The sequence below is a fragment of the Rhinolophus ferrumequinum genome, chromosome 16 (assembly GCF_004115265.2).
Source record: "Rhinolophus ferrumequinum isolate MPI-CBG mRhiFer1 chromosome 16, mRhiFer1_v1.p, whole genome shotgun sequence".
NCBI classification, from domain to species: domain Eukaryota; kingdom Metazoa; phylum Chordata; class Mammalia; order Chiroptera; family Rhinolophidae; genus Rhinolophus; species Rhinolophus ferrumequinum.
Genome location: NC_046299.1, coordinates 67,523,166 through 67,550,025, shown reverse-complemented (window position 1 = coordinate 67,550,025; position 26,860 = coordinate 67,523,166). Strand labels below are relative to the sequence as shown.

General features: G+C 35.4%; 1 protein-coding gene across 4 annotated transcripts in view; it reads left to right on the top strand.

The window, feature by feature from the left end:
* ZNF25 (zinc finger protein 25) overlaps positions 1-26,153 on the top strand; it is a 32,514-nt gene extending 6,361 nt beyond the window's left edge. For 2 of the 4 annotated variants that reach the window (XM_033131315.1, XM_033131314.1), the window contains 4 exons: positions 21,084-21,210; positions 21,508-21,603; positions 23,816-23,879; positions 24,345-26,153. In XM_033131315.1, coding sequence (XP_032987206.1) covers positions 21,084-21,210; positions 21,508-21,603; positions 23,816-23,879; positions 24,345-25,395 — 1,338 coding nt within the window. In that variant the 3' untranslated portion in view covers positions 25,396-26,153. The remainder of the gene's footprint in view (positions 1-21,083; positions 21,211-21,507; positions 21,604-23,815; positions 23,880-24,344) is intronic. The other 2 variants (XM_033131316.1, XM_033131317.1) reach the window with 1 other exon arrangement.
* The last annotated feature ends 707 nt before the right edge of the window (positions 26,154-26,860 follow it).

The following is a 26,860-nucleotide window of genomic DNA, read 5'->3' as shown; positions in this document are numbered from 1 at the left end:
TTTTTCTTTTCTTTTTTTTTTTGTTGTTGTTCTTTAGTTTGGATATTTCTATTGAACGTTTTTTTTTTTAAACTTCATGGCTTCCTTCTGTCAGTTCTTTTCATTCATAAAAGCCACTTCATTCATAAAATCTACTTCTGCTATTGTATCTTCTAATTCTAAAAATTCCTGGGTTTTTTTGTTGTTGTTTGTTTGTTTGTTTGTTTTTCTATCTCTGCTAAGATTCCCCATACTTTCATTTATATCGTCTGTTTTTCCACTAGGTCATTTAACATTTTTATCATAGTTACTTTAAATTCCTTATCTGTTAATCCTAATATCTAGGTTATCTGTGGGTCTGCTTCAATAGCCTTATTTTCTCAATATGAGCCATATTTTTCAGCTTCTTTGTATGTCTCTTTAATTTTTTATTATGTGCTGGACATTATGTGTAAAGGTGTAGTGAAGATTGAAGTTAATAATACCTCCAGAAAAAGGCACAGCCCTTCCTCTGTCCGTTTGCTAAGTCAGTCTAACGTATAGTTCAGCTGGCCCTGGGTTTTAGTTAGTTAGATTCCATTCACCACTGGCTTCAAAAGATTTGATGGCAAGATCTAGCTTTCCCTTAGCAGGGCTTGCAATCTGAGTACCACCAGGCTCCATTGATGTCATTCGTAGCCTACCTACCACCTGTTTTGTAGGGTGACTGAGGAGTTCCTGCCCTGCAGAGCTTTCACCACCTGAAACATTTCTTCCTGCCACTCTGCTCTTGGTCTTTGGAGAATTGTTCCCATGCATTCAATAAAGGCCTATTGGGGGAAAATGGGTGTTTGCATTTCAGGACATCTATATCTGTAATGGAACTTCCTATTTGGTTCCAGAAACTGCTTCTCCAATTTATATACTGACCACTTTGAAACATTTGATGGGAAGTAAAAAAAGCCTTCTTTTTGGGGACCTCTTGAATATGAAGCCCCCCACTGAGTCACCAGGTAGTATCAGGTTGATGTTGACTTGCTTTGTGATTGGGGTTCATAGGGATTCTAATACATCACAGAAGCCCACAAGCAAACATTGAAAGTTTGTTGAAAGTTGAACTGGTTTCCTCTCTCTCCTACTCACCCCCAGCAATGAAAGTAGTTGTAGTTTTCTCTTCTGAAGTATTTATCTCTTCTGAATTTTTTTTCTTTATTAATCTTTGTATTCTCAGATCTCTGATAGAGCTATCTTACAGAACTTACAATTTTCTAGGTAGGGACATGTTGTATCGTTAGGGTGAGATCAGCTTTTCTTTTACCTCTCTGCATTCTATTCAGAACTGTTTTTTTTTTTTTTTTTTTTTTTTTAATATTATTCAAGAGGTGCTAGTTCTAAGATGCTTTCTGCTCTGCATTTTTGCTCTGGCTATGAAATTTTTAAATGCCCTGAAAATTCTAAGCAGAGGTGTAACACTCAGGACCTTGATCCCTCAAATTCTGGTGTTAATATTTGATACTTTTGTATAGCTATTTTTAGTGTTTTGGAGGTTTTATTTTTTGCTTTTATTTATTTTTAATTGTGGTAAAATATACATAACAAAATTTATCACATTAACCATTTTTAAGTATATAGGTCTGTGGCATTAAGTACATTTACATTGTTATATAACTATCACCACCATTCATCTCTAGAACTCTTTTCATCATCTCAAACAGAAACTCTGCACCCATTAAACATTAGCTCCCCATTCCCCCCTTTATCCATCTCCTGGGAACCACCATTCTACTTTCTGTCTCTATGAATTTGACTATTCTAGGTACCTCATATAAGTGGAATCATAACAGTATTTGTTTTGTTTTGTTTTTAACTGGCATATTTTGGCGTAATATCTTCAAGATTCATCCATGTTGCCGCATGTGACAAGGTTGAATAACATTCCATTGTTTGTATAGATCACATTTCGTTTATTCATTCATCTATTGATGGACACTTGGATTGGTTGTACCTTGTGGCTGTTAGGAATAATGCTACTATGAACATAGGTGTACAAATATTTGTTTGAGTCCCTGCTTTGATTTTTTTGGGGATACATAATTAGGAGTGAAATTGCTGGATCATATGGTACTTCTATGTTTAATTTTTTGAGAAACTGCCATACTATTTTCCATAGTGAAAAATGGAACCATTTCTACAACCATTTTACATTCCCACCAACAAGCAAAAGGGTTCCAATTTTTCCACATCCTTGTCAGTAGTTTTTGGTTTGTTTTAGCCATTCTAATGAATCTAAAGTGGTTTTTGACTTGTGCTGTATTTTAATTTTTATTTATTTATTCTTTCAATTCTAGCAGAATTCCCTCTGTTTGAGCATACATTTCAACCAGTTTTAATACATGCATGAAGGCATGTAATCATCACCACATTCAAAATATAGAACAGTTTCATCACCTCAAAATTTCCATGGTTCCCGCTTTGTAGTCCCCCACCACTAATTCCTAGCAATCTCCAATTTATTTTTTATCCCTATAATTTTGCTTGATCGTGTTGTATGTATCAAGTTGCTTTTTTATTGCTAAATAGTATTTAGTTGTATGTATGTACCCTAATTATTTATCCATTCACCAGTTGAAAACATTTGGGTTGTTTCCAGTTTTTTGGCAATTATGAAAAACGCTGTTGTAAATATTTGCATTCAGATTTTTGTGTGTATACAGCTTTTCATTTCTCTTGGGTAAATAGCTAGGTGAGTGCTTGCTGGATCAAAGTTAAGTATTAAGATTAACCTTATAAGAAACTGCCAAACTGTTTTCTAGATTAGATGTATTATTTTGTATTCCTATTGCAGTGTATCAGAGTTTTACTTGCTTCACATTCTGGTCAGCACTTGGTATTGTCAGGTTGTTGTTTTTTAAATCATGTTGATAGGTATGTAATGGTATCTCATTATGGTTTTAATTTGCATTTTCCTAATGACTAATGATACTGAAAATCTTTTTATGTGATTATTTGATATCCATCTATCTTCTTTTGTGAGTGTGTTCAAATATTTTGTTCATTTTTAAATTGGATTGTTTTCTTACTGAATTTTGAGAGTTCTTTATATGTTCTGGATACAACCACTTTGTTAGATTTGTGATTTTCAAATATTTTCCTCATTATCTGTGGCTCCTCTTTTCACTCACTTAACAGTGTGTTTCACAAAGCAAATTCTGATGAACTCCAATTTGGTTTCTTTTTAGTTTCTTTGGGTGTCATGTCTAAAAAGTCTTGCTTAACTTAAGGTCACAAAGACTTTCTTCTATATTTTAAAATATTTTGTAGTTTTTACATTTTATATATTTAGACCTGTTTATTTTCAGTTGATTTTTGTATAAAGTGTGAATTATTGGCTGAGGTTCATTTTTTTTTTTTTTGTATATGACTGTTCATTTCTTCCAGTGCCATTTATTAACAAACAAATGTATCTACCTCTATATATGTTAAGCTAATATACAAGTATATTAGTATATATTAGTATACAAGTATATTAGCTTAACATATATACAGGTAGATACAGAAACAATTATAGATATTTATATATACATGAGTTAATACATACTATATTTTCTGGCTCTGTCTGCTGAGAGGGCCTATAACCAGTGACACCCCAGTAGCAATGAATATACCCAGCACGTAGATCTTGGTTTCTAAATACTATTCTCCAATGAAAGGAACCAGAATTCCATGGAGAAATGATTGATTCTAGGGCTGGGGCAAGGAAAATATAAAATAAGCCCAGAGTATTTTGTACATTAGAAAGCAAGGAAGTGCTCAAAAACAAAGTGATGGGGATATGTCAGATACGCACAGGAGCCAACGTGAAAGAGCTTCTCATGGGCAAGGCTGGAACAATTTGAGCAATAAAATAAAACTATTTGATTCTAACCCAAAGCATTAAATATTTGAGACCATATTGATATAAATAAATAAAAAATAAATAGGGAGAAGATAGAACTCCTTTCTGTGAAGAATTCCAAGTAATATACATAGATACTGCCCCCTTTTGGAAGTGGGTTTTATTCCCTCCCTCCTTGAGTATGGGCTGGACTTAGTGATTTGCTTTCAAAGAATAGAGTATGAAAAAGAAACATACAGTAGAGAAAAGTGGCAAACACTGCCTTAACAAAGTGGTCCAGGTTAACCGTGACATCCAGGTCACCAGTGACATCAAGTGCCCCTTTTGTATTGTGATGAGAAGGGCTCTTTGTTATTCTCCCTAGCCAAGTGAAAGTCATTGTAGTCAATTCAGTGTCAACAGGAGTCCCCAATTTGGGGTACAGTGAGGAGGGGAGAGACTTTATTCAGTGCAAACAGCTCAATTGTGAAACAGCTCAGCTGTGGAACAGCTTGGCAAGGCAACCCAGGTGAGGAGGTTCCAGTGTTACAGCTCCAGTGTCACAGTTCAGCTCCAGTGAGACAGCTCCGCTTTGGCAAGACAGATCTGCTCTGCTCTGTTATAACTCCACTCCCATGTTATAGCTCTAACTGGGGAAACAGTCTTCGAAAGTGTGCCACACGGAGACAGAGGTAAAGCTGGTTTATATAGAGAAGAGTTACTGCTCCCAATCCCTGATTGGTCTGTTTTCATGCACATGAGGACTCTAAATCCTCACAGCTTGATTGGTACAAAAGCACTGTCCTGATTGGTTGGTAAAGATGCAAATGAGGATATAGCTGCACAGCTCTGATTGGATGGGGAAAGTCTCAGTCCTATTGGTCGAATTTCAATACCAGGTGCTCTCTTATAAAGATCAACTGAGATGGCAGGAGCACAGTGGAGAGGCTTGACAGCCCACTCCATGGTTTTTCCCTGAAATGCAGCATGTGTGAGGGACCTCTGCAAACAATGACTGCTAGACTCTGGTTTTGTTCCACTGATCTGTGTCTTTATCCTTTTACTAATAACACAGTGTCTTTACTATAGCTTTGCAATAAGTCTTGAAATCAGGTAGTGGATTTGCTGATATTTTGTTGAGGATTTTTACATTTGAAACCATGTAAAATATTGGTAGTCAATATGCTGGTAAAATTTAGTGATCAGATTTGGGGGATTGGTAGAGAAGTCTGGTTAGTACTGTTTACCATTTTCTGTGGTATAAATACTCCCACCATGACAAATTTCAGGCTACAAGTTATGTCAAGCAATTCCTAAAAAAATTTAACAATTATTAATAGCACTCCTGATCTGGTACAAACTGGTAACCACCACTGTAGTTTTCTGGTAATGGTTTTGTTAGTTTGGGTATCAGCATAATAATGTTGGCCTCATAAAATGAGTCGAGAGTGGTTATCTTCTTTTTGTTTTATGGAAGAAATGGCATATAATTGATATTGTTTCTGCCTTAAATGTTTGGTAGAATTCACCAGTGAAACCATTTGGGCCTCAACTTTTCTTTGTTAGGTTTTGTTTGTTTTAATCGAAGTGAAATTTACATAATACCATTTTAAAGTGTACAATTGGGTGGCATTTAGTACATTCACAATGCAGTGGAACCACCACAACATCTAGTTCCTAAAAGAAAAGCCCCATACATACCCAGTAAGCAGTCACTCCCTGTTTTCTTTGCCCCTAGCTCCTGGCAATTAACAATCTGTTTTCTCTCTCTGCATTTATCTTTCTGGGTATTTCCTATAAGTGGAATCATGTAATATGTGACCTTTCCTGTCTGACTTCTTTCACTTAGTATAATGTTTTCTAAGTTCATTGACCTTATAGCATGTATCAATTGCTTCCTTCATTATTATGGCTAAAAAATATTCCATTGTATGTATGGACCACAATTTGTTTATTCATCCATTGATGGATATTTGGGTGGTTTTCATTTTTTGATATTGTGAGTGGTGCAGCTATGAACCTTTGTGTACAAGTATTTGAGTACCTGTTTTCAATTCTTTTGAGTATATTTCTAGAAGTAGAATTGCTGGGTTGTATGGTAATTCTATGTTTAACTTTTTAAGGAACTGCCAAATTTTTCCACAGCTGCTGTACCATTTTATATTTCCACTAGACTATATGAGAGTTCCAGTTTCTCTAAATCCTCTTCATCATCTGTATTTTCCATTTTTGTTTTTTTTTTTTAAAACACCCATCGTAGTGAATGTAAAGTGGTATTGTGGTTTTCATTTACGCTTCCCTAAAGACTAATGAGCATCTTTTCATGTGCTTTTAGACATTGGTATATACTCTTTGGAGAAATGTCTGTTCGAGTTCTTTGCCCATTTTCTATCTGGGTGTCTTTTTGTTTTTGAATTGTGTTTCTTACATATTCTGGACAGTATGTATAGATAATTTATCAGATAGATGGTTTTCAAATATTATAGCCCATTCTGTGGGTTGTCTTTTTCCTATATTGGTAGTATCCTGTGATGCATAGAAGTTTCAAATTTTTATAAAGTCCAATTTATTTGTCTTTGTTACTTTTGGTGTCATATCTAGAATCCATTGTCAAATTCAAGGTAAGACTTACCCATACGTCTTCTTCTGAGCTTTATAGCTCTTATACTTAGGTCATTGATCTATTTTGAGTTAACATTTGTATATGGAATGAGGTAGAGGTCCAATTTTATTCTTTATGCACGTGGATATTCAGTTGTACCAGTATCATCTGTTGAAGGAATTATTCTTTCTCTATTGAATGGTCTTGGGTTCCCTATTGATAAATCAAATGGCTGTAGATGTATGGGTTTATTTCCAACTGTCATTTCTATCCCATTGGACAAAATGTCTATCCTTATGCCAATACCACACTGTTTTGATTACTGTAGCTTTGTAGTAAGATTTGAAATTGTGAGAAGAGAGGCCTCCAACTTTGTTCTTTTCTAATGTGGTTTTGGCTATTAGAGACTTTTTTGTAATTCCCTTACAGTCTATGAACACAGAATGTCATTTATTTAGGTCTTTTTTTAATTCTTCCAGTTTTTTTTTTTTTTCAGGTTTTCAGTTATACTTCCTCGAGTAAATTTATTCCTTGGTATTTTATTCTTTTTGATGCTACCCTAAATGGAATTGTCTTACTTTATTTTTCAGATTTTCATTGCTGGTATACAGAAACACAATTTATTTTTGTGGGTTGATCTTATATCCTGCAACTTGCTGGCTTTGTTAGCTCTATTAACTTTTTTGATGTTGTTGTGGATTCCTTGAGATAACCTATATGTAGATTCTTTGGGATAATCCAATTCATGTCATCTGCAAATACAGTTTTACTTTTTCCTTTCTGATTTGGATGGCTTTTATGTCTTTTTCTTCTCTAATTGTTCTGGCTAGCCTTTCAGTACAATGTTGATTAGAAGTGGCGAAAGCAAGCATCTTTGTCTTGTTCTGGTCACAGGGAGAAAGATTTCAGTCTTTCACTGATGATTATGCTATTGTTTGGGGGAAGGAATGGATTAAAAATGCTGTTTATCATGTCGAGGAATTTTCCTTCTATTCCTAATTCTTGAGTGTTTTTATCACGAAAGAGTGTTGAATTTTGTTAAATGCTTTTTCTGCCTCAATTAAAATGACCATCTACTTTTTTCCCCTTTGTTCTATTAATATAATTGATTGACTTTTGTATGTTGAACTACCCTGGCATTCCTGGGATTGGTAACACAAAGTCATGTTATATAGTCTATTTTTTATTTTGCTGGATTTGATTTGCTAGTAATTTGTTAAGGATTTTTACCTCTATATTCATAGAAGATATTAGTCTGCAGTTTTATCCTTTGGTGTTTTTTGTCAGGCTCTTACGAGGTCTGATAATTAAGTTCGTGAACTTGTTGCAACAATGTTGTTAACCTTTTTTGATATCAGAGGGGTTATTCATTATGAATTTGTACCGACTGGACAAACAGTTAACCAAGTTTACTATTTGGAAGTGCTGAAAAAAGTCTGCGTGAAAAAGTTATACGACCTGATCTTTTCGCCAACAATTCATGACTCTTGCATCATGACAATGCACCAGCTCACATGGCACTGTCTGAGGGAGTTTTAGCCATAAACTGTGTTGGAACACCCTCCCTACTCACCTGAGCTGGCCCCAATGATTTCTTTCTTTACCCGAAGATAAAGGAAATATTGAAAGGAAGATATTTGATGGCATTCATAACATCAAAGGTAATACGACGACAGCTGTGATGACCATTCCAGAAAAAGAATCCCAAAATTGCTTTGAAGGGTGGACTAGGTGCTGGCATCAGTGCATAGCTTCCCCAGGGGAGTACTTCAAAGGTGACTGTAGTGATATTCAGCAATGAAGTATGTAGCCCTTTTTCTAGGATGAGTTTGCGAATTTAATCGTCAGACCTCGTGTATCAGGGTAATGCGGCCTCATAAAAAGACTTCGAAAATGTCTTCACCTCTGCTTTTCTTGTTGGGAGGTGTTTGATTAATAAGTCAATCTCTTTACTTGTTATAGATCTGTTCAGATTTTCCATTTCTAGGTTTTCATTTTTTGGTATACAGTTACTTACAGAATTTTCCAATAATTTTATTTCTGAAAGGTTGATAACAATGTCCTCTCTTTCATTTCTGATTTTAAATATTTGTGTGTTTTTTTCTTAGTCATTACAGCTAAAGGTTTGTTAATATTTTAGATCTTTTCAAAGGACTAACTTTTGGTTTTGTTGATCTTTTTATTGTTTTTCTATTCTCTATTTTATCCCCATTTTAAATTTTTATTACTTTCTAGTTTTGCTAGCTTTGGGTTTAGTTTATTTTTGTAGTTACTTAAGATACAAAGTTAGGTTATGAATTTGAGATCTTTCTTTTTTAATGTAGTCATTTTACTCCTACAAATTCCTCTCTAGTCATTGCCTTCATTGCATCCCATTAGTTTTGGTGTACTTTCTTTTTCATTTTCATTCTTCTCTAAGTGTTCTCTAATTTTCCTTGTGGTTTTTCTTTGGCCTCTTGCTTGTTTAAGATTGTGTTTTTTAATTTCCACCTTTTTGTGTGTGAATTTTCCTGTTTTCCTTCTGTTATTGATTTCTACCTTCGTTCCCTAGTGGTTAGAGAAAATACATTGGATATGATTTTAGTCTTTTTAAATTTATTGAAATTTGATTTATGGCCTAACAAAGGTCTATCTGGGAGAATGTATCATGTGTACTTGAGAAGAATGTGTATTCTACTGTTGCTGGGTGGAGTATACTACAGTATGATTGTTTAGTATCAGAATAGTCTTTTCCTTTTCACCATTTCTGTAAGCACTCCATTTTAATTTACACAGTTTCCTATTATGGCTATACCAGAAATACGTTCTTATTAGTCTCTTATATATGTTAGTTGTTATTTCTGGTTTGCCATGTGCTTTTCTTTTTTGGTTTCTCTGAACTATAAAAGAATAAGTACATAGTTTATATGCTTTTCAAAGTCCTTATGTTTATGAAAACATCTATTTTTTTCTTATCCTTGAATGAAAATTTGATACGGAATGGAATTTTAAATTCAAAACCTCTTCCATTAGAACTTTTAAAAATTATTTTTTTCAGTTACAGTTGAATTCAGTATTATTTTATATTAATTTCAGGTGTATAGCCTAGTGGTTATTAGACATTATATAATTTATGCGGTAATCGCCCCATTAGTCTAGTACCCACCTGGCACTATACACAATTATTGCAACATTATTGACTATATTCTCTATATTGTACTTTACACCCCCGTGATTATTTTATAACTGCCAATTTGTATTATTTCTTAATCCCTTTATCTTTTACACCCAGCTCCCAACCCCCCTCTCCTCTGGCAACCATCACTTTATTCTCTGTATCTATGGGTCTGTTTCCATTTTGTTTGTTCATTTATTTTGTTCTTTAATTTCCACATATAAGTGAAATCATACAGTATTTGTCTTTCTCAGTCTGACTTATTTCACTTAGCATTATACCCTCTACGTCCATCCAAGTTGTCACAAATGGTAAGATTTTATTCTCTTTATGGGCATTTCTTCTTTGCCTTTTAGCATTTGGTCCTACATATGAAAAGTCACATCAGTTTTGTTTGTATTCTCTTAATTGCTGAAGTGATATTGCTGTACCATAAGAAAACAGTACTTGTAACTATTTCAATAGAGTGTTGCTTTAAAAAAAATCCTATGTATTACAAAAGAATAAAATGTATGTGTGTGTGTGTGTGTGTGTGCGTGCGTGTGTGTGTGTGTACGCATGCATGCACACACGTGTAACACAATTTCTCTTTTTGGCTATCTTGTGCCTATATTCAGAGCCCCTGTATTTGTTCCACTGCTATATGTGGTGAGCTCTTATCAGATTTTGCTTTCTGCTGTATGTTCTTTGTTTAAAAAAACACACATACACACAAAACAAGGAGTCATTTAAGCTTGACTATGATTAATTTCCCTGCCAAATCAGTCATTCCACTGTCTCTGTCAAATTCCAACCCTTCAACTCTAAGAAAAAAAGATTTCCTGAGCTATCTGTTAGGATGTCTGTTCAGAGGGTAATGTCAGAAACATGGCGATGTGAGGGGTGCTCCTTGAAATCTCCACTGGAAGTTAAAAAAAATCGAACAGCTATACAAGGTCAGACAATTCAGTTCGCGAACTAATCCTAGAAAAAGTGCTGCATACTTCATTGCTGAATATCACTATGGTCACCTTTGAAGTACTCCCCTTGGGAAGCTTCGCAATGATGCCAGTGCCTACTCCACCCTTCAAAGCAATTTTGGAACTCTTTCTGGAATGGCCGTCACAGCTGTCATTGTATTACCCTTGATGTCCTGAATGTCATCAAAATGTCTTCTTTTTAATATTTCCTTTACCTTTGGGTAAAGAAAGAAGTCATTGGGGGCCAGCTCAGGTGAGTAGGGAGGGAGTTCCAGTACAGTTATTTGTTTACTGGCTAAAAACTCCCTCACAGGCAGTACCGTGTGAGCTGGTACATTGTCGTGATGCAAGAGCCATGAATTGTTGGTGAAAAGCTCAGGTGTTCCAACTTTTTCACACAGTTGGAACACCTGAGGTTTTCACCAACAATTCATGGCTCTTCCAAATAATAAATTTGGTTAACACTTTGTCCAGTTGGTACAAATTCATAATGAATAATTCCTCTGATATCAGAAACGGTTAGTAACATCATTGCAACAAATTCGCAAACTTAATTGTTACACCTCGTAATGTAACAAAGGATGCCCTACACAACACACAAGCGTATTTTGAGAGATCTGCACTTCGGAACATCTGAAGGTGGGCCAATTGGGGCAAAGAAGGGAAGAGGGAAAAAGGAAATGCAGAGACGTAGACTGAAGGGCACATCCTGGAGCTCACTGCACTCCTGGGAGAGGGATGCAGGTGCACTGTTTGTGGCCCACAATCCTGCCTGAGGGTAGCATATAATACAGCTGAACCCAGCAATGGGGCAGAGACCTCAGGGCAAAGACTGAATACAGAAGGATGAGACCTGTGGTTTAAGCCCTCACTGCCAGGCAGAAGGCTGACTCCCATCACCCTCCCAAAGCTCGCCTCCCCCCACCCTCCTAGTGTTAGGAGCAGACTTCAGAAGAAGTTGTAGAAGTGTCCAATTAAAGAGTAAGAATGTCTACAGCCCTGAGAACTGGAGAGACAGTCCCACAGTCACAGACGCACAGTGCAGCTAATTCCAGTGACAGGGAAGGAGCTGTGTAGGCGTGAGATGGCTGTGGGCTGGAAGTCGCCATTGCTTGGAATCATAAACACAACTGCCTCCTCTCCCAGCCCAACCCATATCCTCCTTTCCAGGATGATCCCTGCAGGAGCAACCAGGGCTGCTGAGACACACAAACTGCATTGGGCTGCAGGGGCAATATTGGGATTTCATAGGCTCAGGACTCTATTGCCCTCCACATCGTCCCACAGAGGCAGTGCCTGAGACCCAGGCAACCTGCTCACATAGAAGAAGCCCACCTTTGCAGGTAACCTCCTGTCGAGCGAGAAGCTGGAACAGTGTGAGAGAAAATAAAATGCTGCAGTGACACCTACTGGAAAGCAAAAGAAAGACCTCTTCATATCAGCCTGCTGCAGAATCTACTCCTGTAGATGCCCAGGGAGAGAAATAATAATTCATTAATTGTCATGAATAACCAAGGTAACAAGTCAGCTCAGACAGAAAATGAGAAACCTCCAGGAAATGACCTTAAAGACATAGAAATATGTCACTAAAATGACAGAGAATTCAAGATTGCAGTTGTGAAAAAAATGAGATGCAAGAAAATTCAGGCAGTCTAATGAACTCAGAAACAAAATCAATGAACAAAATGAATATTTTACCAAAGAGATTGAAATTCTAAGAAAGAACCAAATAGAAATTCTGGAAATGAAGAACTAAATAAAAGAGATGAAGAATGAAATAGTCAGCTTAGGATATAGAGCTGACCAGATGAAGGTAAGAACTAGTGATATCAAAGATAGAAATTTGAAAAGGACATAGATGAAAGAAGAGAGAGACTTGAGTTAAAAGAAAATAACTCCACAATAACTTTCTGACTCCATCAGAAACAGCAACATAAAAATAATGGGTATACGAGAAGGAGAAGAGAGGAAGAAGGGAACAGAGAGTCTATTTAAATAAATAGTTGATGAGAACTTCACAAACCTGTGAGAAGAACTGGATCCTCGAATCCAAGAAGCAAATAGACACCTAATTACCCCAATCCCACAGGTCTTCTCCAAGGCACATTACATTGAAGCTGTCAATAATTAATGACAAAGAATCCTCAAGGCAGCCAGGGAAAAGAAGACAGTAACCTACGAAGGAAAGCCCGTTAGATTATCAGTAGACTTTTTCAGCAGAAACTACAAGCAAGGAGGGAGTAGAATCAAATATTCAAACTCTTGAAAGAGAGGAATTACTAGCCAAGAATAATATACCCAGCAAAGTCATCCTTTAGATATGAAAGAAGAGTAGAGACCTTTCCAGACATACAGAAGCTGAGAGAATTTTCCACCACATGGCCTGCATTACAGGAAATAAGGAGGCTATTTGACATGAAACAAAAGAATACAAAATGATGAGCAAGATTACTGACAGACACACAAAAGCAGGAAATGCCAAACCTACACAAATTAGGGCTCTATACACTTAAACAGAACATAAAGGGTAAAGATTAAAAACATATTATAGAAATAGGAAAAAAAGAAAAAGACAACTTGCTACTGAAACTCAGAAATCAACACACAACACAAATTGGTACAATTTGTGACAACAAAAACATAAAAGGGAAGAGAGGAAAGGTCTGAACCTGCAAAGGGGAGTGGAGGGATAAGCATGCTGAAGATAAAGGACTCCTGTGTACCTGAAACTTTCTTTTATGTAAATTTAATGGTAACCACTCACACACACACACACACACACACACAGAAATCCAGAACTAAGAGACATAAAAGAAGAGGAAATGGGAAAATCATAGAATACCACCACTAAAATAACAGAGACAAAAAGGTACAGAAACAATGGAGACACTGAGCTACCAGAAAACAAAAGATAAAATAGCTAGAGGAAATCTTCATATATCAGTAACCACCCTAAATATAAATGAACTGAACTCACCAATGAAGAGGCACAAAGTAGCAGGTTGTATAAAATAAATAAATAAATAAAAAAAAATAAAAGCCAACCATATGCTGCCTCCAAGAGACACTTGTTAGCTACAAGGACAAATATAGACTCAAAGTGAAAGGGTATAAAACGATACTCCAAGGAAATGGAACCCAGAGAAAAGTGGGTGTAGCCATACTTATATCTATCGAAACAGATTTCAGGATAAAAAAGATAACAAGATTATGGTTATGAAAAAGTTTTGGAAATACATAGTGGTGATGGTTGCACAATATTGTGAATGTAATCAATGGCACTCAATTGCATACTTAAAAATGGTTAAAATGGTGATTTTTGTTATATGTATTTACATAATAAAAATGTAAAAATAATATTTTGTAAAAAAAAGATAGCAAGAGACAAAGATGGATATTTCATAATGATTAAAGGGACAATACAACAAGAAGACATAACACTTATCAATATATATGCTGCCAATAGGCAGCACCAAAATATACAAAGCAACTAACATAACTAAAGGGAGAAACTGACCAAAATGCAATTACAGTGGGGGACCTAAATACGCAATTGACAGCTATGGACAGATCATCCAAACAGAAAATCAGTAAGGAAATATCAGCTGTAAATGACACAGTAGACCAAATGGACATAATTGACATTTACAGAACACTTCATCCTAGAACACCAGATCATACTTCTTTTCTAGTGTATATGAAACATTCTCAAGGATAGACCATATGTTGGAATATAAAATCAGCCTCAGCAAATTTGAGGTTGAAATCATACCAAGCATATTCTCTGACCACAAGACTTTGAAATTGGGAGATCAGATGCTAAACCAAAGTGGGAAAAACCATACATATGTGTAGATTGAACATTTTATTAAAGAATGGGTCAAAGAAGAAATAAGATAAATCAAAAGATACATAGAAACAAATGGGAATGAAAATATGTCCTATCAAAATTACTGGGATGCAGTGAAAGCAGTAACAAGAGGGAAGTTTACAGGCCTATCTCAAGAAACAAGAAAAATCCCAAATAAACAACATCACACCTTAAAGAACTAGAAAAAGAGAACAAATGAAAGTCAAAGTCATCAGAAGGAAGGAAATAAAAATTAGAGCAGAACTAAATGAAACAGAGAACAAAATGACAACAGAAAAAAACTAATGCAACAAACAGCTGGTTCTTTGAAAAGATTAATAAAATTGACAAACCCTTGTCTAGACTCACTAAGGTAAAAAGAGAAAAGACCCAAACATAATCAGAAATGACACAGAACTTACCACGGATACCACAGAAATACAAAGGATCATATGGGAATACTGTGAAGGACTAGATGCCACCAAGTCAATAACCTAGGAGAAATGGAAAAGTTCTTAGAAAAACATAGCCTTCCTAGGGTGAATCAGGAAGAACTGGAAAAATCTAAATGGACCAATCAACAGTAAGGAATTGAAACAATCATCTAAAATTTTCCCAAAAGCAAAAGTCTATGACCAGATGGCTTCACTACTGAATTCTACCAAACATTTAATAGCTGGCCTCCTCAAACTCTTCCAAAAAATTGAAAAAGAGGCAGTACTTCCTAACTTACGTTATGAGGCCAACATTACCCTGATACCAAAACCTGGTAAGGATAACGCCAAAAAAGAAAAGTACAGACCAAGATCTCTGATGAATATAGATGCAAAAATCCTAAACAAAATTTTAGCAAATTGGATACAACAATACATTAAAAAGATTATACATAATGATCGAGTGGGGTCCATCCCAGGGGCACAAGAATGGTTCAGCACACGCAAACCAATCAATGTGAAACACCATGTAAACAAAATAAAGAATTAAAATCATATGATTATATCAATAGGTGCAGAAAAAGCATTTGACAAGATACAACATGTATTTATGATGAAAACACTTAATAAAATGAGTATAGAAGAAAAGTGCCTTAACATAATAAAATCCATGTATAACGGACCATCAGCTAATATCTTAATGTTGAAAAACTGAAAGCTTTTCCTACAAAATCAGGAACAAGACAGGGTTGTCCCCTATCACCACTGCTATTCAACCCAGTGTTGGAAGTCCTAGCCAGAGCAATCAGGCAAGAGAAAGACAAGGCATCCAAATTAGGAATGAAGAAGTTAAATTGTCACTTTTTGCAGATGACATGATACTTTATATAGAAAACCTTAAAGACTCCACCCAAAAGCTCTTAGAAACAATAAACAGTAAAGTTGCTGGCTACAAAATCAATGTACAAAAATCCATTGCATTGCTGTATACTAACAATGAAATTTCAGAAAAAGAAATGAAATAAAACACCAATTCCTTTTGCAATTGCAACAAAAAGAATAAAATACCTAGGAAGAAATTTAACAAAGGATGTGAAGGACCTATACACTGAAAACTGTAAGACATTCTTAAAAGAAATTGAAGACAAAACAAAGAAATGAAAAGATAGTTTGTGTTCATGGATTGGAAGAATCAACATAGTTAAAATGGCCATATTACGCAAATCGATATACAGATTTAATGCAATCCCCATCAAAATCCCAGTGGCATATTTTAAAGAAATAGAAGAAAAAATGTCATCAAATTTGTATGGAATCACAAAAGACCCTGAATAACCAAAGTAATCCTAAGAAAAAAGAACAAGGCTCTAGGTATCACACTTTCTGACTTCAGTTTGTACTACAAAGTGACAGTAATCAAAAAACAGCGCAGTACTGGCAGAAAAACAGACACACAGACCAATGGAATAGAACTGAAAACAGAGAAATAAACCCACACATCTGTGGGCAAATAATTTTTGACAAAGGAACCAAAAACATAACAGTGGAGAAAAGACAGCCTTTTTAATAAGTGGTGCTGGGAAAATTGGAAAACCCTGTGCAAAAAAATAAAACTAGGGCTGGCCCGGGGGCTCAGGCGGTTGGAGCTTCGTGCTCCTAACTCTGAAGGCTGCTGGTTCGATTCCCACATGGGCTAGTGGGCTCTCTCAACCACAAGGTTGCGGGTTCAATTACTCGATTCCCGCAAGGGATGGTAGGCTGCATCCCCTGCAACTAGCAACGGCAACTGGACCTGGAGCTGAGCTGCGCCCTCCACAACTAAGACTGAAAGGACAACAACTTGACTTGGAAAAAAGGCCTGGAAGTACACACTGTTCCCCAATAAAGTCCTGTTCCCCTTCCCCAATAAAGTCTTAAAAAAAAATAAAACAAAAAAAATAACTAGACTGCTATCTGTCACCGTGTACCAAAATTATCTCAGAATGGATCAAAGACCTAAACATAAGACCTGAAACGGTAAACTGCACAAAGGAAAGCATAGGTACTAAACTTACGGACCTTGGTTTTAGAGAGGATTTTATGAAGTTGACCTCAAAGACAAGGGAATTAAAAGCAAAAATAAATGAACAAGACTATATCAAACTCAAAAGCTTCTGCACAGCAAAAGAAACTATCAACAAAACAGAGGCAACCAACTGAATGGGAGAATATTTGCAAAGAACGCCTTCAATAAGGGGCTAATATCCAAAATATATAAAGAACAACAAAAAAACAATCCAGTTAAAAAATGGGCAGAGGACCTGAACAGACATTACTCCCAAGAAGGTATACAAATGGCCAACAGATACGAGTATATAAAAAAGTGCTCAGCTTCACTAGCTATTAGGGAAGTGCAAATCAAAACCATGAGATATAACCTCACACCTGTTAGAATGGCTATCATTGACAAGACAAATAATAACAAGTGTTGGAGAGGCTGTGGAGAAAAAGGAACCCTTATACATGGTGGGTATATAAATTGGTATAGCTGCTATGGAAAACAGTATGGAGGTTCCTCAAAAAATTAAGAATAGAATTACTGTATGATCCAGCAATCCCTCTTGTGTATCTACCTGAAAAAATCTGAAAACATTTAATGTAAAGATATATGTATTCCAGTGTTTGTGGCAGCATTATTTATGGTGACCAAAACTTGGAAACAACCAAAGTGTCCTTGGATAGATGATTAGATAAAGCAGATGTGTTGTATATACACAATGGAATACTATTCTGCTATAAGAAAAGATGAAATACTGCCATTTGCAACAACATGGATGGATCTTGAGATTATTATGCTAAGTGAAATAAGTCAGACAGAAAAAGTCAAGGATCATATGACTTCACTCATATGTCAGATATAAAACTGAAAGCAACAGGACAAGACAAACAAACAAAAACTCATAGACACAGACAACAGTTTAGTGGTTACCAGAGGATAAGAAGAGTGAGGATGGTAGAAGAGGGGAAAGGAATCAAATATATGGTGATGGAAGGAGAACTGATGGTGTGGTGAGCACATAATGTGATATATAGACGATGTATTTTAGAAATGTATCCTTGAAACCTATATAATTTTACTAACCATTGTCACCCCAATAAATTTAATAAAAATAAAGAATGTGTGTCCAAAGCTGGTTTATTTTATTCTTATGAATTCTAGATCTTTCAAAATTTTCTCAAATTGTCTTGTTTGTACTCCTTTGCTGTGCTTTGATCGAGTTATCCTAATTTGAACTTTTTACATTTTGAACTCTTAACTGGTCCTTATTTGTGAATCTCTTTAGTTCCCTAACACTCTCCTCTAGGCCTACTCTTACATTGAAATAAGTTTTTTCAGGCTTCATGGTATCAGTCTACTTTATCCTGCCATCATTTCAAATATTGCTGCTTCCACATATTCTTCTTTTTGGACTCTTCTAGAATGCTGTTTTTCATACACATGAAAATATTATTTGTGGAAATTCATTTATATGTATATCTGCCAAAATGGACAGTTTCAGCTCTATGTTCCACAGTCACTTCAAGCACAGCATGACCAAAATTCAACTCATTTCCTCCTCCTGTCCAATTTATTCTTTTCTTGCTTTCCCATTTTGTGTGGATTTCCTGATTGTCATAGAATAATGTTAGTTTGTAAACTACAAAAGTCTCTGTACCACAACCGGCTCCAACTGTATAGCTAGGATACAGGAAACTTCAATTTAACTTCAACATATAAATTGGGAGATGATTGTTGTCAGAAGAAACAGAAGTAGCTTGGAGCTCACTCCATAGCAGGAAGTCAAGAGGAGATTGATAGGAGAGAAGAGATGGTGATGTCATAGCTGTAAGGGAACAAAAGATCAACAAGGCATACTGCCACAATCAGTCTCTCACCCTGATTGGAGAAAGATGGAGAAGAGTTCTGAGACCTGTGGTATCTAAGTACTGACACTGGGAATTGAAAAGAAGGGACTTAGAATGTGCATAGGTGGCAGCTTGGAGCAGGCAACAACTCAGAGGAAAGGAAGGAATCCCTTCCTCTTGGTAGTGAAGGCAAAGAAGAAAACAAGCACCTAAAATTAGGTGTCCTAAGAAAAGAATGTAGTATCACAGAATCTAAAGATACCACCTTCAGTGAAGCTATTTTCTTCGAGAATGTGAACATACTATGTCAACAGAAGAGAGCTTTTGAAATAAGAACTAGAATAACCCTTTCAATCCTTCCCACCATTAAACCAACTTTTATCTTCGTTGGATTAATGAACAAAATTAGTTACTCAACATTGTACAATATCAATATAAGAAGAAAGCATTAAGCATGAATTAACACCTTTTCAACTGATGTAAATACTCTTCCCTCAAACAAACACAAAGAGAGAAACACAACTTGACAATATTAAGTAATTTGATAGAAAAGGACCTTAAAAATCAGAGATTGAACACTCACAATAAAATGGAAAAATAAGTAAATATAAAATATAGGCATGTTAATTTGGGAAAAAATAGCAGAACAGAAAGTCATTTCAGATAAAAAGATTAAATTACAGTGTGCCTAAGGGAGAGGAGATATCAATGAAAGTACCATAAATGACATACGAGAGGAATGGAAAGAGACTGTAGTGGGGAGAAGAAACAAGAACTGACAAGGATGAAGAAAAGCGTACTAGAAACAGAAGAAAGACCAAGTACATTCCCTATATAACAAAAACTAAATAGTGAACAGGACTATTATTTAAAACTAAGGAAACGTTCCACAAAGAAAAGAAAAACTGAATCTAGGTATTGAAAAGGCTGTCTGTGTGCCAGAGAGAATTGACTAGAATAGTAAACACAAGAGATTTTAATCAAACTACTAGATGTACTCAAAGGGGAAAAAAAGTCCTGTGGGTCTCAAGGAAAAAAAGTTTAAGTCACTTGGCAAGGAAAGAAAATAAAATTGACATAATTCTTGTTAACAACATATAAATATAAAAAACAATAGTATTAATAGTAAAATAGTATCTTTAAGAAAAATAGTGTGAAGCAAGAATGTATATCCAAGATGTCCTTCAAGTGAAAATACTGCACTTCAGTTTTTATGGAATGTATAAAAAACCAATTATCAGAGGAAAATTCATAGCCTTAAATAGTTCTATCAACAAAAATGCAGAATGAAAATAATTAGCATTATGGCTCTAGTCAATACCAAACCATATAGACACTGGGAGTTACCCTTCCCCTTTCTCCCAGTAGTTATTAATTAATTCCCAATTAATTACAAAGTGTGTTATGTTTCTTTCCCCCACTGCTGCTACTTTAATGTAAATGTTTATTTCTTACATTGTCTCTTCATTTTCTAACACTCCTTATTTCTGATGTGTTATTTGCCTCTTCTACTTTAGTTTTCTTCTAACTACTAATCTACTCACAAAACCCTGTGCTTATATCAGTCTCTTCAGTGGCTCCTCATCTGTATTTGCATCTACAAAGTGAAAGGTTGAACATCAAAAAGATGTGTAAGACAGTCCACATAGTTTGAAATAGCAAAATATTGATTCATATTTTTCTTTCATATAAATATAAAAACTAAAACTTGTCAATATTTAATAAACAAATAGATGTAAATATATGCTCTATTAATAAGCAGACATCAATTAAGTGGGTGTACAAAATATATTTTAATGGCCATGTTTTGTAACCTGACTTGAGTATCACCTAATCTTGATCCTTTTTTCATATCATACTATCTTATTTGTAGTTTCCTAAACTTGCCATTTTTGATGTATCCAAGCCTTTGCCAATCCTGTTTTCTTAATCCCTGAAGTTTACATTAGTCAGCTTGGCCACCTAATAAAAGTCTAACTTGATAATACAAAATACAAACAACTATCCCCATCTGTGACCTTTTTATATCTTATGCATACTTCAGTCATAGCACCTGCTCTGATAGTTGCACTGAAGCATTTGCATTTTTGCCTCCATGTCAGAATGTAAGCTCCTTGATAACAGGAATGGTTACTTTGATTCATCTTTGTATCTCCAGCAGAGTTCTAGGCATGGAGTGATATCTTAGTAAATATATATTGAACAAATATTTTATCTATATATATAAGGCAGGGTACAGAGTAGCAGTGTGTCTTAACTTTCCAGAGTAAATTCTATAGTTAGCATGTTAAGAGCTAGTTTACACATGTCTTTTCAATGGTACTCTATTCTAATCACTTCAATTTGAATTGAAATGTGTTGTTACAGGGAGCAGTAACATTCAAGGATGTTATTGTGGAATTCACCCAGGAGGAGTGGAAGTTACTGGACACTGCTCAGAGGACCCTGTACAGGGAAGTGATGCAGGAGAACTATGGTCACCTAGTCTCAGTGGGTGAGAAAGACTTCCCTGTGTGTAATTCCCAGTAGTTTGCATTTCATTTCCCAGTTGTGGAACATGGAAGGCATCTGTGGGTTTGAATAATATTAGCTTTGTTTCCGAAGTCAAAGTTGATGAATCCATTTTGGGTACCAGAAAAATGTTTGTGTCCCCACCCTCCTGATTGAAAGATTCTAAATTTGACAAGCCTAAGTGGGACCTTCATTCTTCTCCTAAAACTGTACTTTCTTATCCTACAGTTCCTAAATTGAAGACAATTTGTATTATTTTCTTTATCTTTTCCATTAATAGGTTATTGTGTGAATAAGTCAAATGCAGTCTTCAAGTTGAAGCAAGGAAAGGAGCCATGGACATTAGAAGTAGAATTTCCACGTCAGAACCACCCTGGTGAGTGAGAAATTATAGCCCTTGTAATTAGTAGTGAGGTGGTTGGTGCCCTTTGCTTTTTGAAATATTTTTTCAACAATCTTTTTTTAAAATGCTCTATACTTCTGGAAATGAATGAGCACAATTGATCTGCATATGTAAGCAACGTAAATCACACCTCAATTTTCATTCTCTCTACTAAAATTCCCCCATTTGCTCAACATTTTTATAGGCTTACTTCTCTCTCCTATATACTAAAATTGACTTAAACTTTTATTTTGTCTTTTTTCTAGAATTCCCAGTTACTCTCTGCCATTGATGTATGAAAGTGTTTATAAATCTGACTTACAGATTTTTTTCAAATATTATTTCCTCCTTTTATTAGCAACAAAATGCCTTAGTTATTTTCAGCACCAGTTTTAACTTCCTATTCTCTCTTTAAACTGAAATCAGATTACAAATCATTATGCCTCTCATCAGTTATATTATTTCAGAGCTGATACTTCTAGATGGTATTTGTCTTTTAGATAAAGTACTGATTATCCTTCCTAAAATCTGCACTTTGTTTGGAGTGTTATAATACTGTGTAACACTAAGATAAAAAAATTAACATACAAAAAAATTCTCACTTTCCTTCTTTAAATGCTTTTCCTGTATTTTCTGACTTGTGTACTCATGCAGGAACAATGTGCAAGAATAATGCCTGGTATAAGTTGTTCACTAGATATTTGTTGAAAGATTCAATTTCAGTTAATAAGAGACAGACACTCCTTATCTTCTTTCCTATGCTCTGTATACTAACTTCTTCAAGGGCTTATCATTTCTTAAGACCAAAGCTTTGCTTCTTAGGCGTAGAACTTCTAAAATTGACGTTTCCAATGTGGTTATCTTATTTGCCTTCTGGTCCCAAATTTTATCATCTTACAGGATGGATCCACTAATCTAACTCCCTTTTTTCTCAGCATCAGAAGCTAATTTTTAATTTAAATCCTCATAGTGGTTGTATAATGCTGCATATTTAAATTGCTGCTAGCCTATCAGATAAACTTACTCAGACTCTCTCTTACTAAATACACTTAAGTTAACTTTCTATCAAGAAATAGTCTAGCCCTTTCTTGCATCTGATTTCTCCTTGTGGCCCCAAAACACATGTTAGTCATCACTTCATCAGCTCTTTTAAGTGTCTTCCATAAATAGGATATTATTTCATGTGTATCCAAATTAACCATTCACAAGTCCTTATCACATAACTTTTCTTATGTTTCCCCCACAAATGCCATGGATTTCCTATCCCAACTGTCTGCTCATAATCTTTGACTTTCTTTCATTTAAACATGAATAAATATGAAGGTCTAAAATGATGTTGAATAGTTAATCTTTAAAGATCGTGTAGTAAATTGAAGCAGAGATGTGGGAGCAAAGCTATGAAAGCAGAATAAGACTTGTGAGTCCTAGGCAACATTACTTTGGAGATGCAGCCCTGGAGGTCAGGATTGAAAATCTCTGGTGCTGCAATTGGGAATTCATCCTGTTAAGTGGATGGCTTGCACTCTGCTTTGTAAAAATCTTTTCTTTTGGACGTATGTGTTCCTGGAACTTTGTCCCACTGAAAATTAAGCCAACTAAATGGAGAGTGAAAGCTCAAGCTATAGGACTGTTCCTCTAAGCATGAGGAAATTGATGTTCTGAGAAAGTCACTTTAATGTTGACAAATAGATTGTTGTGTAGGTAAAGAGGAAATAAAGTAGAAGTTTTACTATCTGCTAACTAATCGGAATCCGAACACAGTAGACTCGGTTTGAGCAGATCCCTTTCCCCTGATGTTTCCAGTGAACACTGTTGTCTGCTAAGGTTTTATCACCCTACTTTCTGTCGATTGTCCGTAAAGGGCTCGCAGCATTCTCTATAACTCCGGCATTCCTGTTCAGCAGCTTTTTAAATATCTTCTGTTCTCTGTTCCTGCTCTTTTTTTTTTTTGTATTAACTTTCTCCATGTTTTTAAGGTCATATTTATAAAGAGGTACTTGGGGTTATAACCACGTTCCTTCCCCTGTCTGCTTTGGCAGTTTTTAGTGTTTGTGATTATTTTTTTTCTAAACCAAATGGAACAGAAGAAATCTGCATTTGAGTGTTCCTTCATTTGGGGAAATTGGCCTGAAGCCTAAGAATCAACACTACAAGCATAATAATGTGTTAAGACTTATACAGTATTAAATTTTGGATTTCTTTGTAGAAAATCTATGGAATATTCATGACCTAGGAGCAAGATACCAGGAAAGCCAAGATGAAAATTCAAGGCAAGTTCAAGAATTCAATTTTAAGATTGGAAGCTTTGTAATAAAGGGTCTTGATGAGGATACAAGAAGTAGGAAAGCACTAGTTAATACTAACTGTGAGAAAACTAACACTGGAACAAATTCCAAAGATTATAATCCAAATGGGAAAGCCATTTTTTATAATAGAAACCTTATTCAGGATCCGGAGATTCAAATTTTAAAGCAGTCTTTTGATTCTTCAGAGTTACACAATAAGGAAGGCTTTATTATATGAAGTAGAGTTCAGGCAGTTGACAGACCTTGAGAATATAATGCAAATGTTAAACCACAATGCATGTCAGAGAACATTCACAGTGAATAAATCCTATGAATCTAATGAATATGGGAAAATCTCTAAAAATCGATTCTCAGAGTTATTTGGAAAATACGCACAGCAGACAAAAAGAAAAGCTTTATATATTAATGTATTTGGAAATTTCTCTTTAGGACTGGAGAACTCACAAAACAGAAATCCCATACTAGAGAGAAAACCTATAAATGCAAGGAATGTGGAAAGTCCTTCTTCCAGAAGTCTGCCCTCATAGTACATCAGCACACTCATTCAAAAGACAAACCCAGTGAATGTGGGAAATCTGTCTCTAGGAATAGAGACCTCATAAGACATCAGAAGACGCATACCAGAGAAAAAACCTATGAGTGTAAAGAATGTAAGAAAACTTTCTACCACCTGTCATCTCTCAGTAGACATTTGAGAACTCATGCAGGGGAAAAACCCTATGAATGTGATCAGTGTGAGAAATCCTTTTTCCAGAAGCCACACCTCATAGAACATCAGAAAACACACACAGGAGAGAAACCCTATGAATGTACTGAATGTGGAAAGTTCTTCTATGTTAAGGCGTACCTAATGGTACATCAGAAAACACACACAGGGGAGAAACCATATGAATGTAAGGAGTGTGGGAAATCCTTTTCCCAGAAATCACACCTTACAGTACATCAGAGAACACATACAGGGGAGAAGCCCTATAAATGTAAGGAATGTGGGAAATTCTTCTCTAGAAACTCACACCTCAAAACTCATCAGAGAACTCACACTGGAGAGAAACCCTATGAATGTAGTGAATGTGGGAAATGCTTCTACCAGAAGTCAGCCCTCACAGTACATCAACGAACTCACACAGGGGAGAAACCCTTTGAATGTAATAAATGTGGAAAAAACTTTTACTATAAATCAGACCTTACTAAGCATCAAAGAAAACACACAGGGGAGAAGCCTTATGAGTGTCATGAATGTGGTAAATCTTTCTCTGTGAATTCAGTCCTCAGATTACATCAAAGGACACACACAGGAGAGAAACCCTATGAATGTAAGGAATGTGGGAAATCCTTCTCTCAGAAGTCACATTTTACCATACATCAGAGAAAACACACAGGGGAGAAACCTTATGAATGTCAAGAGTGTAGGAAAACTTTTATCCAGAAATCAAAACTCACTGCACATCAGAAGACACACACAGAAGGAAAAACCTTATAAATAGTATGAATTTGGAAATTCTTTTGTCTGACTTCATCCTTCAGAATAATGAGATAATTCACACAAGACAAAAATCTTATGAATGTCATCAATATGGGAAAATTTTAGCCACAGTCTTTCTTCACAGAAAGGAAATAACACAGAAATTCTGAAAATCTACAAGGAAGAAAATTCTTATCGTATGTCACACTACTAAATATCAGACAACATAGATGGCAGAAACACTACAAATTACAAAACAAGAGGAAACCTTTCAGAAGTCATACTTTATTGTACAACATAGAAATCACACAGGTGAGAAATCCTCTAAGTAAAATGAATGTCAGGAAATTTTCTGTCAGGGGAGCCATCACTAGACATCCAAAAGCTCACATGAATGAGAAACTCCTGTCAGTGTCCTGAGCACTCAGAAATCTTTTTACACCAGTTGGACTAATATTAGAACACTCAGAGGGGATAACTGCAAAGATTGCACTAGATACAGAATCCTTTATCAAAAGTGATGTTTCGGTGAATGTCAAATCATTTACTGGAGTAGAACCTTTATAGATATTTTAAATATGTGAAAGCTTTTTATCAAAAATTCAAAGAGAATCTATACTGAGGGAAATAGTTACTAGAAGTCACATTGCAGAGATGTGATTCCAAGGATTTTTTTTTAAAGAAAGCTGAAGTCTGAGGTTTGTCAATTTTAATAATCTTTTCAAAGAATCAGCTCTTTGTTGCATTAATTTTTTTCCATTGTCTTTTTGTCCTTGATTTTATTTAATTCTGCTCTAATTTTATTATTTCCTTCCTCCTGCTGACTTTGGGCTTCATTTGTTCTTCTTTTTGTAATTCTTTAAGATGTAATGTTAGGTTATTTATATGGGATTTTTCTTGTTTCTTGAGATTGGCCTGTAATGATATAAATTTCCCTCTTATTATCACTTTTGACACCTCCCAAAAGTTTCAATATGTTGTATTTTCATTCTTATTTGTTTCTATGTATCCTTTGACCTCTCCTTTTATTTCTTCTTTGATCCAGTGGTACTTTTGTAGCATGTTGTTTAACCTCCACGTATTTGTGGGTTTATTCCACTTTCTTTTTGCAGTTGATCTCCAATTTCAAAGCATTTGTGGTCAGACAGTATGCTTGGTATGATTTCAATCTTCTTAAATTTGCTGAGGCTACTTTTGTGTCCCAACATATTGTCTATCCTTGAAAATTTTCCATGTGCCCTAGAAAAGATTGTGCAATCCGGTGTTCAGGGATGAAAGACTGTATACCTGTTGATTATGTACATTTGGTCTAATGTGTCATTTAAGGCCATTATTTCTATATATACAATGGAATATTAACAGCCATAAGAAAAGATGAAATACTGCCATTTGCAACAACATGGATGGATCTTGAGATTATCATGCTAAGCATGTAAGTCAGAAAAAGTGGAGAACCATATGATTTCACTCATGTGTGGAATAT